Source organism: Lontra canadensis, unplaced genomic scaffold (assembly GCF_010015895.1).
Source record: "Lontra canadensis isolate GAN:19392208 unplaced genomic scaffold, GSC_riverotter_1.0 scaffold46, whole genome shotgun sequence".
Taxonomy (NCBI): Eukaryota; Metazoa; Chordata; class Mammalia; order Carnivora; family Mustelidae; genus Lontra; species Lontra canadensis.
Genome location: NW_022631040.1, coordinates 5,485,327 through 5,501,242, shown reverse-complemented (window position 1 = coordinate 5,501,242; position 15,916 = coordinate 5,485,327). Strand labels below are relative to the sequence as shown.

Sequence of the window (15,916 nt, the reverse complement as noted above, 5' to 3'; positions counted from 1 at the left end):
TTAGATTAGTATGGAAACTTTGGTCATTATTTTATCACTTTTTTCCCCTAATAAAACTATTGTTTCTGGCAAATATCCCAAGTATTTTTTTACCAATATTTGATTGATTTTGATATGTTGTATTTTCATTATTTTATTCATTATTTTATTCAGTTCTAAATAATTTCTCATACCATTTTTTACTTTTTCTCTGAATTATGGGTTATTGGGAAATCTCTTATTTAGTTTTTCAATATTTGAGGATTTTCCAGATAACTGTCTATTATTAATACATGCTTTACAAGGCTTGAATGATAGTATTGTTTAAATCTATTATTCTCTTGCTCATTTTCTCTCTACTTATTCTGTCAAAGATTGAGAGAAGGCTGTTAAAATCCCTGACTATAATTATGGATTTCTTATTACATTTTTCTCCCCTATAATTTATTGTTTCATGTATTTTGAAGCTATGCTACTAGGGGCATAAATGTTTAGGATTATAGTTACCTCTGGATTACTAACTAGTTTTTCATTATGAAATGATTTTGTCTCTGGTAATATTCTTTTCTAATACATATTTTTCTTACATTAAAGTAGTCACTCCAGAGTTAGCATCATTTTACTTTTAACTTATTTTTAAATTCCAGGTAATTTTCTTGTAGGTGACATACATTTGGATCTTCCTTTGTTTATTTTTTTAAATTTCATTTTATTTAGTTTTTTAATCTGATGTGATGATCTGGAGATAGGCAGGCCTAGGCTATTTTATTTTGCGAGATTATTGATATAGTTAAAGTCTGCTACTTGGTATTTGTTTTCTATTTTTCCCATCTATTCTTTCATTTTTAAAAATTTTCTCACTTCTATTGAATTAATGTTTAAATAATTCTATTATGTCCTTTTTTACAAGCTCTATTTTGTGATTTTAGCGGTTGCCTTACGATTCATAGTATGCATTCTTATCATCTATCTTCAAATTATATGACACCATTTCACAGATAACAATAAGGCCTCATAAGCATGTACTTGCATTCCTTCCATTCCTTCTTTCTGGTTTTTATAATCCTGTTAAGCTACTATTTATTTCTACATACACTGAAACTTCACAACACATTGATTGTAATTTCGTTGAAAGAAATGATTCTTTTTTAAAGAGACTTAAATAATAGTAATAAAAGAGAGCCTTACCCATGTCAGTGCCCCTGCCACATTTCTTCACTCCTTGTGCAGACCTCATATTTCTGACTGGCATCATTTTCCTTCTTGACTGAGAGACTTCCTACATCATTTCTTTAGTTCAGGTCTGCTGGGGAAATTCTTATGGATTTTTTTAACGATTATTTATGTATTTACTTGTTTATTTTAGAGAGAATGAGAGCACACACGGGAGGGGGAGGGAGAGAGAGAACGAGTCTAAGGCAGATTCCGCGGGGAGCATGGAGCCCCATGCAGGGGCTGTTTTCATGACCTGAGCCAAAACCAAGAGTTGGACGCTTAGAGACTGAGCCACTCAGGCACCCCAGAATTCTTACAAATTTTATACATCTCTAAATATATTTTCCTTTTTTGGGGGGGGAGAGACGTTTTTCCTTAAAAATAAACTCTAATTTAACAGAATTTTTAAAAATATTTTAAAGATCACACCTCCACTGTTTTCTCACTTGCATTGTTTCCAAGAAATTTGCCGTCATCCTTAGCATTGTTCCCCTGTACCTGATCCTCATACATCGTTAACTTACATCTAAGCACTTACCGTCTTAGTAAGCTTTATGTGAGTAGCTGTCTTTATCCATGCAGGAACTCTCCTGATAACTAATGAAAGTTAAGATATTCTCTTTAATATTTGTTCTGCACAATTTGATTATGAAGTGTTTTGGTCATCATTTTCTTGAGGTTTCTCATGTTTGCTTTCTCTTGAGTTTCTTGGATCTATACGTTTTAAATACTGATCAACTTTGAAAACTGAACATTAATTCTTCAAATATTTACTTATTTTATTATTTTGCCTGTGGTGGACAGATTCTCAAGTGGCTCCCAGTATCCCTCCCTTATGGTGTCTACATTCTTCCGTAATCCTTTCCCACTCAGTAAAGGATGGGAACTGTGACTTGTTTCTCAACACAGAATACAGCAAAGGTGATAGAATGCATGTGATTATATAATTATATGCCCATAGTTACATTACATAACATTGTAATATTTTATAATGACTCTCTTCCTTGTTGAACATGAATAAACAAATTAAGTTATTGTAAACTGCCATATAGCATGGGTTCACTGGCAAATAATTGAATGTCACTTCCCACCAAGTACCAACTAAGATCCTCACATGGACAAGGAACTGAATGGTGTCAACAGCCACATAAGCTTAGAAATGAATCCTCCCCAAGTTGAGAATAAGATGAAAATCTAGCTCAGGTGAATACCCTGATTGAAGAAACCAACTAATCCATACCTGGGTCATTGACAATGCCCGCCCCCCCCTCCCCCCAATCAGAGATGATAGTGTGAGGGTGCCTGAGTGGCTCAGTGGGTTAAGGTCTCTGCCTTCAGCTCAGGTCATGATCCCAGGGTCCTGGGATCGAGCCCCACGTCAGGCTCTCTGCTCAGTGGGAGGCCTGCCTCCCCCACTCTCTCTGCCTGCCTCTCTGCCTACTTGTGATCTCTGTCTGTCAAAGAAATAAATAAAATCTTAAAAAAAAAGAGATGATATTGTGTTTTATTTTAAGCCTCTAAATTCATGACATAGCAGTAAGTATCTAATACATGCCCCCTTCACCCTTATCTTCCTTTGAGACTCTAATTACACATATTCTTAGCTGCATGAAATTGTCTCACAGCTTACTGTTTATTGTTTTGCACACTATTTTTTTCTGTGTGTTCCATTAGAGAGTACCTGTGTATACTCTATGTATCTGTGTCTCAATTTTACGAATCTTATCTTGTGTCATGTTATAGGTTTTTAATCTTATCCTGTGTATTTTTTATGTTGAAGATTATATTCTTCATCTCAATAAGTTTGATTTGGTTCTTTTTATACCTTCATGTCTCAACTTTTATTTTAGTATATGTAGAATGCAGTTATAATAAACATTTTAATATTCTTATCTGCTAATTCTAATGTCTTTGTTCATTGAAAGTCAGTTTTAGTTGGCTGAATTCTCTCTCCATGATTGTCTGTGTTTTCCTGCTTCTTCATTGTCTGGAACTTTTAAATTGTTAACATTTTGAATCTTACTTTGTTGCATGTTGGACATATTTGTTTATATTCCCGTAAACATTCTTGAGCTTTGTTCTGGAATGTTGTTCTTGAAAACAGCTTGATTATTTGGGGTCTTATTTTTATAATTTGTTAGGGTCAAGAAAAAAACTGTCTAAAATTGTAGGTATACTGCATTTTATTGGCTTCACTTAATTGGGCTTCACAGATACTGCAATTTTTACAAATTGAAGGCTTGTGGCTACACCTGTTGGGCAAGTGTATTGATGCCATTTTCCAACAGCATTTTTCTCACTTTATGTCACTGTGCCACATTCTGGTTATTCTTGCAATATTTCAAACTTTTGCATTATTATTATATTTGTTATGGTGCTCCATGATCCGTGATCTTTGATGTTACTACTGTAACCATCTGGGTGGTGGGAAAACACAAACTGCACTTATACGACTGGGACCTTAATCAATAAATATGTGTGTTCTGTTTGTTCCACCAACTAGCCCTTCCTGTCTCTCTCCTTTCTCCTCAGGCCTCCTCATTTCCTGAAACACAACAAAATTGAAATGACACCAATTAATAACGCTGCAGTAGCCTCTAAGTGCTCAAGTGAAAGGAAGAATTGCATGTCTCTCACTTTAAATCAAAAACTCGAAATGATTAAGCTTAGTGAGAAAGCCATGCCCTAAGCCAAGATAAGCTGATATCTAGGTCCCTTACACCAAACAGCCAAGCTGGGAATGTAAAGGAAATGCTCTTGAAGGAAATTAAAAGTGCTACTCAAATAAACACACAAATGCTGGTGGGGGAGGGGGGCAGAGAAGGCAAAATAGCTTTACTGCTGATAAGGAGAAAGTTTGAGTGTGTAAATAGAACTGTTAGGGACAACAGTTCCTTTAGCCAAAGCCTAACGCAGAGCAAGGTCCTAACTCTGTTGTATGTTGTGTGTCCATACAAATCTATGAAAGTTGAGAGAATTGAGGAAGTTGAAGAAGAAAAGTGAAAGTTAGTAGAGGTTGGTTCATGAGGTTTAAGGAAACAAGCCTCTGGGGCACCTGGGTGGCTCAGTTGGTTAGGCTCTGCCTTTGGCTCAGGTCATGATTCTAGGTCCTGGGATGGAATTCTGCACTGGGCTCCTTGCTCAGCAGGGAGTCTGCTTCTCCCTCAACCTGCTGCTCCCCCTGCTTGTGCTCTCTCTCTCTCTCTCTCAAATAAATAAAATTCTTTAAAAAAAAAAAAGAAAAGAAAGAAAGAATCCATCCGTATAATAAATACAAGGTGAAGCAGCAAGTGCTGATGTAGAAGCTGCAACAAGCTGTCCAGAAGATCTAACTCAGGTCATTATTGAAGGGCGGATACACTAAACATCAGATTTTCAATGGAGTTGAACAGCCTCGTATCAGAATATTTTCTCTAGGCCTTTCATTGCTAGAGAGGCTTCACAACTTCGTAACTTCAAAAGACAGCTGACTCTCTTGTTAGGAGCTGATGCAGCTGGTGACTTTTAGTTGAAGCCAATACTCATTTACCATTCTGGAAATCCTAGGGCCCTTAAGAATTATGCTAAATCTACTCTGCTTTGCTCTATAAATGGAACAACAAAGTCTGGACAATAGTACATCTGTTTGCAACATGGTTTACTGAACATTTTAAAACCACTGTTGACCTACTGTTCAGGAAAAAAAAAATCCTTTCAAAATATTATTTCTCATTGACTATGCACCTGGTCACCCAAGAGTTTTGATGGAGATAAAGAAAATTAGTGTTTTCTTGTCCGTGAACATAACATCCATTCTGCACTCTCTGGATCAAAGAGTAACTTTGACTTTCAAGTCTTATTTAACAAATACATTCCATAAGGCTATAATTGTCATAGATAGTGATTCCTCTGAGGGATCTGGACAAAGTAAGTTGAAAACTTCTGGAAAGGAGTCACCATTCTAAATGCCATTAAGAACACTCATGATTCATGAGAAGGGATCACAATATCAACGCTAACATGAGTTTTGAAGAAGTTGATTTCAGCCCTCATCGATGACTTTGAGGGGCTTAAGACTTCAGTGGAAGAAGTAAGATGTGGTGGAAATACCAAGAAAACTAGAATTAGAAGTGAAACCTGAAGATGGTGACTGAATTACTACAGTCTCATGACCAAAATTTAACAGTTGAAGAATTGATTTTTTTGGATAAGCAAAGAATGTGGTTTCTTGAGGTGGAATCTATTCCCAGTGAAGACACTGAGAAGACTACTGAAGTGACAACAAAGATTTAGAATATTATATAAAGTTAGTTGACAGAGCAGCAGCAGGGTTTAAGAGGACTGACTCTAATTGTGAAAATTCTATTGTGGATAAAATACTATCAAACAGCATCACAGGCTACAGAGAAATAATGAAAGGAAAAGTCATTCAGTGAGGTAAACTTCATTTTTCCCTTATTATTAAAGACTTGCACAGCCACCTCAGCCTTCAGCAATCATCACCCTGATCCAGCAGCAGCCATCGACATCAAAACACGACCCTCCACCAACAAGAAAACTATGACTCCCTGAAAGCTCAGATAATGGTTAGCATTTTTAGTAATGAAGTGTTTTTCGATTAAGGTATGTACATTTTTTAAGACACATGCTATTTGCATACTTAATAGATAAGAGTATAAGGTAAACATAAATTCTATATTCACTGGAAACCAAAAATTTCATTTGACTCACTTTATTGTGATCTTTACTGTATTGTAGTGGTCTGGGATCAAACCCACAATTTATTTCAGATGTGCCTGTATTCCTTACAACTGAGGCAGGATTTTTGTCAGTATTCTGTCCAGTGCTCCACAAATGATTGTTTCTATTTTGGTTTGTAAAAACACTTTTCTAGGCCCTGTGTGAGTGCCAGATACTGTTCTCTAATCCTGTACTGTGGTTTCTTCCTGGGTGTCTGGTAATTTTCTCATATATATACACGCAAAAGTATTCTGTTAAATACCCAGGGGCAACTCTCTGCAGTTCTCTGGGGTTCTGTTCCTACAATGCTTTGCCCTCTTTGGCATTCTACCCAGCAAACTAGAAAACACCAGGTCTCACTAAACTCTGAGGTTTTCCCTCAACCTACGGAATCTTTTGGTCTCTTCTAGGATTTTCTTTCCCTGTACCACAGGGAAACTCTTTCAAGACAGTAAGCTCGGTGATCATAGAGCTCACCTTGATTATTCCCACCTCTCATGGATCACTGTCCTTCTTTGCCTGTTCTTCAGTGTCTTAAAATCAGTGTTTTCATATTTTTTAATCTTTAAAAAAAATATTGTTATGTAGGAAGGTGCACCTAGTCCCTGTTCTTCCATCTTTGTTAGAAGCAAGTCTATTTAGAGATTTTTAATTTTATTTAGTATTAAATACATTTATTAATTTAGGTTTTTCAGGCTTTTTCCTTTTTTTTTTTTTGGTAAATGGAAGAGATAATTTGGTCAGCACTTAGTTACAACACAGAATATATAATTCTAAATAATTAATGACAAGAAGTATAAACACAAGTGGGTTTTGATTAAAGATAATATGACAACTGAGATGTAAGGGAGCATAAAACACAGTATCCTGGACTTACAGACTATAGCTTCTGGCACGGGAAATAACTTATACTAGGAACATAGCTGGAAAAGTGGAGCAGAAGGAAACAGAGGCAGAAAAATATCACAAATAGAACTTTTAATTTTTTTCCTGATTCGTATAATTAAGATGCAATCTACACTGGGTAATGTATAGAAGTATTGAATCATATATTGTACACCTGAAACTTATGTGACACTGTATGTTGATTATACTGGGATTACATTAAAAAAATGAATAAAAGGATTTAATCTGAATAGTAAAGTTTAACTTGATTTTTCTAATTTACCATTAGGTAGCCACTCTGTATCAGCTATTTTGATTAAAAACAAAAATAAATAGTAATAAACAGATTCTGCTTCTGCTTTCTAGCAAATTAGTCTTTTGTCAAAAGTAGAGAAAGCTCAGCACTAAGAAATAAAGGCCTATAACAAAATGTAGAAAATTATTATCAAGAATATAAAAGTTCTGAATATTAAAAAATATGAATCTCAATTATTAAAAATTATGAATTTATCATGACACTAAATTTATATATATTAATTATTCTGGAATAATATATTACTCCTTTAGGCTAAAAAATATTGGGAACAAGTAAACATGTATACACAAAAAATTGCAGATACATTTTTGTGAATTTGAAAAAAATGTCAGAATTGTTAAACGTATTAAGTTAAATTTATGATTAGTATTGTACAAAGACACTTGAATTTGAATGCAAGTTAAAATGTTTATGCTAAGCAAGGTAAGTCAATCAGAGAAAGACAATTATCATATAATCTCTTTGATATGAGGAATTCTAGAGACAGGGTGGGGATTCATGGTGGGGGATGGAAGGAAAAAATGAAACAAGATGGGGCCAGGGAGGGAGACAAACCATAAGAGACACTTAATTTCACAAAACAAACTGAGGGTTGACTGGAGGAGGTTTGGGAGGGGGAGAGGGTGGCTGGATTATGGACATTGGGGAGGGTATGTGTAAGCCTTCATGATTCACAGACCTGTACCCCTAGGGCAAAGAATACATTATATATTAATTAATTTTTTTTTTAATCCTAAAAGAGTTTACTAAGGGAACCCTTTCTGAAAATGAAATTAATATATGAAATCAAAACTTCAATTATTATGAATGGTTTACATGTAAATTCTCTTATCTCATGTCTTTTTAAAGTAAGTTCTTTGGACACATAGAAATAAAATTTAAAAATTAATTGTAGGTTTTACTGACTTTATTCTCAAAGAACAAATAATTTACATATCAAAAATGCCTCTTAGAAAGTTATCAGACCTAATTTTATAAATAGCATTAAAATTTTTAATTTAATGGATTTTTATTATCTCAGTAATGTAGATCTAAAGTTGTGGAGCCTCTTCTCAACATCACCTATAACACTCTTACATAAACTAAGTGACACCAAACATAAGTTAAGTGGAATTTTTTTACCAGGTATATTGACCTTTAATGTAATTTTAACATATTATTTTTGCTTTTTCCTAAATTTGTTGGAAAAAATTTGTGAACCCTAAAATTTTAAAAATCTATCTTTTTCTGTACAAAAAAAAAATGCCAGAAATCCAATAAGTTCATCAGTACTTGTTTTGAAAAAATAATAACTTAATTCTTTTAAAAATTTTAAGTGTTTGGGGGGCAGGGTAGCTCAATTGGTTAATATCTCATCTGCCTTTGGCTCAGGTCATGATCCCAGCGTTTGGAATGGAGTTCTATGGTGGGTTCCCTGCTGAGCAGGGAGGCTGCTTCTTCCCCTCCCTTTGTTCCTCCTCCTGCTTGTGCATGCTCTCTCTCTCTCTCTCTCAAATAAATAAACAAAATCTTGAAAAAAATAAAATAGAGGGATGCCTGTGTGGCTCTATTACTGAAGCATCTGCCTCCCTCTCAGGTCATGATCCCAGGGTCCTGAGATCGATCTCGGCAACAAGCTCCCTGCTCAGCAGAAGTCTGCTTCTCCCTCTCCCTCTGCTGCTCCTCTGCTTGTGCTCTCTCTTTCTTTGTCAGATAAATAAATAAGATCTTTTAAAAAATCTTTAAAAAATTAAGTAAAATTTTTAAGTATTTGATAAAAAATTTAATTTTATTCACTGCATGTAACCTGATTTTTAGAATTTAGGGCATTAAGGAAGTTTTAGAAAATGCACATACACATCAGGTGATAGATCACATTTTCTCAGAATATATATTTTCATTGCCAATCACTTCAGATTAAATTTATTAGATTATTTCACAATAAACCTAAAGAGTGTGGTAGTGAAATCTTTTAGATAGCCTGAGTCAATTGAATTGAATCTTCTGAAAATGATCAGTTCTAGAAATTGTATTTGACATGTTATTGCATTAAAAATAATATTGAAAAAGGATATTTGATAAAAATCCTGTTAATTAGGATAATATGGCAGTTAATTAAGCTACATAGGTGTTCGGACCTCTTTTTTTAAAATTTCCAGATGTGTTAATGAATTGCAGCCTACATTTATATCCATAACTATAAGAGATAAAAACACCGAATTGTTCCATTGCATTTTCTAGAAATTGTCTCCTAGTTAACACTATTTGTCCAACTCTTTTGCGTTTTTGCAAGAATTAGCATGATAAAAGTCGGCATGATTTTGCAGATTTAATTATATTTTTGCTGTTTTCTGATAATGATCTTGACTTTCTTTTTTAACAATACTCTGTTTCCTAAATTCTATAAATCAAGAGAAAACTTCACACATTTGTGGGCAAAATGAAATGCCTACTACATAGCACTTCAAACCTAGAACATTTTGCCTTATCAAAGAAACTGTGGATCTTGCTACTTTTAGTTGAAAATTTTAAATATACAAACACTGCACTAAACCTTTAGGGATTTAGTAAAGGGGTTAAGCTCTTGATTTCAAACGTACTCCCAAAGCACTTTGCAGTGAACTATGTGTTCAAGTATGAAGAATTTCAGTAGTTGATGCCCTTAGATTCCCCTACTCCCACCCCACCCCCATTCTCAGCCTTCCTATTCTGTTAACTTCCATCTAAGCAATTATAATCTCATAATTGAGAAGAGACATCTTTTATCTGTGTAGGGACGTACTTGGTAACTAATGAAAATAAAAGATACTCTCCCCAGAAAAACGCCCAGGCACATACAGTTATGCAAGCCATGAAGGAACCTGTAGACCTCCTCAAGAGCCTCTCCTTAGAGCTTTTACAGTAACCCAGACAGCAGCTGACCCCGCACCAGAAAACACCAATCACTTAAAATTACAACTGCCTCAGAAGAGAACTCCATCCAGACCTAATTAAATCCTGCAAAGTCTGATGGTCCTCCCCTCTTTCCCATTTCCCACTACCTCATCCCTGTACTCCCTACATAATTCCGTGATTTTATTCTTAGTCATGGTGTTGTCACTGGCACATACCTCATTTCATTTTTTCCCAATCCCTAGCCACCCTGAACTGCTCCACATGTGGATGGAGTACACACACCCCTTTATCCCACCTGGGGCTGCCAGGCCCTCCAGACCCGTGGAGCTGAGGTCCAGCACCAAGCTCTTGCATAGAGCTCCTCCTCCGGTGAGGAGGGGGTCCATCTGCCAAAACCACCCCGAGCCGGCAACTAAAGATGGGCAACACTAAGTCCCAGTTTGGGACTTCCGGGCTTCTCCAGCAGTTAGGGGCCCCTCATGTCTCATTAGATGAAACTTCATACAGCCAGCCAGGCCCAGTCCTATGGCAGGCGGGCCAATATCCTCCAGCTCTACCTTCAGGGGCAATATGCAAACTTGTGTAGTTTAGTGCTTAGAGACTAGCTGATGCCTTTTGTCCCCAAGATCATTTTCCTGCGACCAGTCCTCTCCAGACTCAAGTCCCGTTCCAAGTCCTTGGTGACCCTCTGTTAAGTTTTGACATAAACTGTGAAAGAATACTTCTTACTGAGTAAAGTACAAAACTCTATAGCATAATTCTACTTGGTGTTGAGAAAAAAAAATCAATAGCCATATAATAAACATACTTACAATAATGATGTCTTCTATTAGAAAATACACTTTAAGTTACTGTATCATCAAAATTGATTTCTGAAAAAGTCTCTCTGTCCTTCAGCAAACTAAACTAAATATCTCTAACAATATCCTATCTTACAATATTTTTTAAATTAACCAAAATATCTATATTCACTCTGGCTACAGTTTTATCTATAATTGCTATTTATATACTTGATTATCCAATATAACAGAAGTCCTACAATCAGAACTAGACTACTATAATTGTATAATTTATATCTATAAAAGTCTTTTTCCCAACTTCATCTACTAACAATATGGAAGACAGTTAGTATTATTTGTGTAACCCATAAGCTAGAGATGTTTCTGTATCACATTTTATTCTCTCCTGAACATCTTACAAAAATATATACCTTGGACTCATTTTTCCTAGAATTCCCCAAATACTTAAGTACTAACTTTTTGATTAACTTTTAAAACAAAACATACCTAATAATTTTAAAATTATAAAGCTATAAAATGATATACTTAATGACTGCTTTTTACATTCATTATGAAATCTTGCAGGTGAAACCTTAAGAAATGCTCTTTATATTTTGTTTTGCTCTTGTTAACTTAGTGCAGGATCACCCTATCACACTGCGATGATTCTTTATTTGGCAATGTCTGTTGACCAAACACAATAACATGTTGATTTGAACTGCTAGAGAAATGTGTCAAAAAAACCCAATATTTTGGAAACCACTGTCTGTCTGTCTGTCTCTCTCTCTCTGCCTGTTTCTCTCTCTTTAAAAAAATAAAATAAAATGAAGGCACCTTATTCTTATTTTCTCTCAGTTTTGGTAAAGTCAACCTTAGTATGGTCAGAGGGAAAGGATTCTAGTGAACACATAGAGTTTACCTACTAATTCTAGACTCTGCTGCGTCTTGACTTCCAGAAATTTATACCCAAATACTTGTACTTCTTAATATATTGTTCAAGTATGGGTGGGGAGATATTACCAAAACCAAGACTCCTTAACGACTTTTGTGTCACTGACCATTTCGAGCCCAATGCAGCACCTTCTCACGACGTTGTTAAATAAATACTACAAAGTATGACTATTCACAAAATAAACTAATGTTATTAAAACAAAGTTTTATCTTCATACACGTTATGAGGGAAGCTGTGCACCCAGACTCTTACACAGTCCAAGTGTATTTCAGTTATCCTTAGGGCATTCAAAACCTAAACCTAAAAATCAAGTCACAGATTTATAGACACACCATTTCATCGACGTCTATTACATAAAGTGTGACAAATGGAAATGCGACCTTTTTTTTTTTTTAAGAACATAATTGTTTCAATCAGTGATATATGAAAATATACAGAGATGCATTTTAGAGCTAGGAAAAATCACAGTATGACATCATTTTAAGGTAAACTCATTCGTACCTTAATGGCAGTGGATGCGATTTGAATGTGGTGTAGTCTCCGAAGGGTGCTGTCCCTGTCAATGAAATAGGAAGCGGCCAGTTGATGTAGCGTCTCCAGAGTGACCAACGAACTATTGGTGCTGGAGTCACTTCCTTCAGATCTCTTGCTCAGCTTCCGCTTGTCCACAAAAATTGTGAGTGACTCCTCTCCTGTATTAATAATATTTAAAATTATTCCATTTTCCACTTAACTTCAATTTTTCCATGATCTGCAGGTGAGGGAGTATAGATTACTGACATAGTAAAACCAAAGAGTGATAAGCAACAAAAGACAAGTTTAACTTTTGTGTTCTTCGTGGATATTTCTCATGTGCCTAAGAAGGTACGCGAGCTATTGAAGGCTGTAAATACTTATTTGGTAAATGTTGAATAGCTAGCATTTGTGGAACAATTTCTCTAGATTTTATTGACTTTCTCATACAGTTCAGTTAACCTAACACCTATGTGGCACAAAAGCAAATTAGGAACAGAAAATATGAAATTGAACTTAAGGGGGGATGCATGATATGAAATTGTATATACTCAGAAATGCTTACTGCGGATCAGCATGACTAATGGAAACATGAACAAGCACATGATTAAACTAGCCATTTTTAAAAAATATTTTATTTTAGTAAACTGTATACTTAACTTGGGGCTCAAACTTACAACCCCAAGCTAAGGAGTTGCATGTTCAGGACTGAGCCAGCCCAGTGCCCCTAACCACTTTCAATTGAACCTTGAAAATGCAGAGAAAACATTCATAGGCATATACAGTTATGTAAACATATATGAACTAAATTCACAGGTTTCCTACATGTGGCATTACATAAAAGTATTATGTGTTAATAAGCTCTATTGGAAGTCATTAACTTCCATGGAAAATTTGGGTATTGGCAATGGATTTTTGAAGGCGAAATTTAAAATATAATATAATAAAGCTTTGATTTTTTTATGTTCAAATGTTGACCAAAAGTATCAATGGTATTTAAATTAACACTAAGAACTTTCCGTTTTCAGATTTCTGTATTCTTGGATCTTCATCTAGCATATAATTGTCAGACTTGATGGTTATTCTTACTCTCAGGAGCCCACTGCTCTGGTAGCATTATGCCCACTTACAAATTGGCAAGCCAGTTTTATAAAATATCAAATAAATAAAATAATATGAATTTTAAAATGACATATCCTTGGTGATTATCTAATCTTAAGTAACAGCTTATAAACAGCAGATAAAGCGAGAGCTCAGGTCTATGGATATCAGAAGTAAAGTGTTAACAATGCTACTTCTGGAAGGTCCCATTCTCGGTTTGTATTAGGATCCCAACATGCATACCGGACATCAAACAGCCTAACTACAAGAGCTGAAACAAACAAAACAGTGAGCAATAAATTTCTGCTGTTTATCAGCCACTCGGTTTATGGTGTTTTGTTAGCAGCCCAAATGGACTAAGACAGCAAGAGACAAGTCTTATTAAGAACAGTTAAAATAACAAAGATCTTGGTAATGTAAATGAAAAGGAAACAAATAGTTTTGATATCTGATATTGTAGAATTCAGTCCAAATATTATTAAATGGAACGAAGAAAAACATTGTATAGTGAGTGCTAAAGACTAAGACTTGCCAAGTTGCTTTAATGGCAGCACTTTTCATAATGCAGAAAATACAGGAAATATAGGTTAAAATAGTACAAGAAACTCAAATTAAAATATATTGATATATCACTGTGCAATTATGGAATTTGCCAAAATCCAAAAGTTTGAAGACTGCCAAAGTTGTTGGCAAACAGGAAGGAAACAGGCCCTCTGATATATCACTCGTAGTCATGCAAAATGATGTAGCTATAGAGAGAAATCTGGCAATAGTTACCAACAATGACTCAGCAGCCTACTTTCAAGAATCTATCCCAAAAAACAATGGCTAAAATATGCTAAAACATACAATGGCTAAAATATGCTAAAATATGCATATTTTAATACTGTGGCTTTATTTGTATTATTTGTAGCAACACAGATACCCAATCAGTAAAAATAATGTTACATCTATACAATAGAAAAGAGTGCAGCCATAAGAAAGAAGTGAGAATGATTTAAAATATTTATTCATCAGAAAACTTTTAGAGTGATTAGTAGTAAGTTCATGATATTAGTATTATGACTAAAATGAAATTCTGAATGATTTCCTGTTCTCAGATGATTCTATTTAGAAAATTACATCTAAATATCCGTGTTTAACCTCCTTACATTCATGTTTTCTATGGATTCCTGTAGACAGAAGGAAGCTTAATTGCCTATTCTTTAAAATAATATCTAATGTTTTCTTCAATTCAGTAATATACTAAATTCAAAATATGGGTTCAATTGATTTATTGGAAATTAGTTTTGCCTTCTGGAGATTTAAGAAAGCCATTTAAATATGTGAAGAGTCATCTTCACTCTGTCTTTTTTTGTATAGTGGTGAATTTTCTTATTATTGGAGGTGTCCAACATGAATGGAAAAACTATACATCATTGAGCCGAAGAGATAATTAGAGCACTAGAATGGACTCTTTCACTGAATTATGAGGTGCTGGAAGAAAGAAAAATAGAGAAATACTTATCATAGTTTAGATGTAAGTGTGCCAACTTTTAGTGCCAAATAGATTTGGGTTTTAATACTGACTTCTACTTAGTAACTGAATGATCCTAAATTGTGTAACTTGACTCAGTTTCCTCTCATGTAACATGAGCAGAGTATTTCTTCCTCAAAGAGCAGCTGGAAACATGAAACAGATAATATCTACAAAGGATTTAGAATATGACTAGATTGCAGTCAGAATTCAAAAGTTGTTGGCATGGTATTCATCTCTTTTATTCACTTCAATTCCTTAAAATTTAGAATAAAGCACTTCAATCCATATGTGTACATTTCTAGTAATTTTAGCTATTTTGTCTTATTTGTGATGAACAGAAACCTCCTTTTCCACTTCTTTCACAAACTGATGAGCCCTCGTCCTACAATCTGTATCCACACATGATGAGGAAATATCTCTCAAAACAGTCCTTTAAATACCATATCCCTTTATACATCTTCACGTTTCAGGTGAAAATTCCTTAGTGGGACCTCACTGAGTCATTCATCACACAAAAAAGAGAGGAGTAGCATAATCTTATGTTAAAAAGCAGGTTAAAATATTTGATTTAAGGAGGAGCACCTGGGTGGCTCAGTGGGTTAAGCCTCTGCCTTCTGCTCAGGTCATAGTCTCAGAGTCTTGGGATCGAGTCCCGCATCAGGCTCTCTGCTCTCAGGGAGCCTGCTTCCTCCTCTCTCTCTGCCTGCCTCTCTGCCTACTTGTGATCTCTCTCTGTCAAATAAATAAATAAAATCTTTAAAAATTTTTGATTTAAGGATTTTTTGCAGATATTAGGTTGTCCTGTGATAATTTGGAAAATGACACATACCAAGAGCCAGGGATTACTATTCCAGAGTGGCCCCATGTTACAATATGAATGATAAATACTAATATAAGTTTCAGCAATCAATGATGTCCATAGAGAAGTGATGGCCCATAGTCATCATCATGAGTCACAGCAGCTTCCATTTCCTATCTACTGGAGATTTAAGAAAATGTTTCCTTTGTTTTTCAGAGTCCATGTTTGTTTGTGATGTACAGATAAATGTGCTTTCCTCCTTTTA

General features: G+C 35.0%; 1 protein-coding gene across 3 annotated transcripts in view; it reads right to left on the bottom strand.

The window, feature by feature from the left end:
- Positions 1 to 15,916, bottom strand: part of BRINP3 (BMP/retinoic acid inducible neural specific 3) — a 389,711-nt gene that overhangs the window by 172,224 nt on the left and 201,571 nt on the right. For all 3 annotated transcript variants that reach the window (XM_032872908.1, XM_032872910.1, XM_032872909.1), the window contains exon 4: positions 12,221 to 12,411. In XM_032872908.1, coding sequence (XP_032728799.1) covers positions 12,221 to 12,411 — 191 coding nt within the window. The remainder of the gene's footprint in view (positions 1 to 12,220; positions 12,412 to 15,916) is intronic.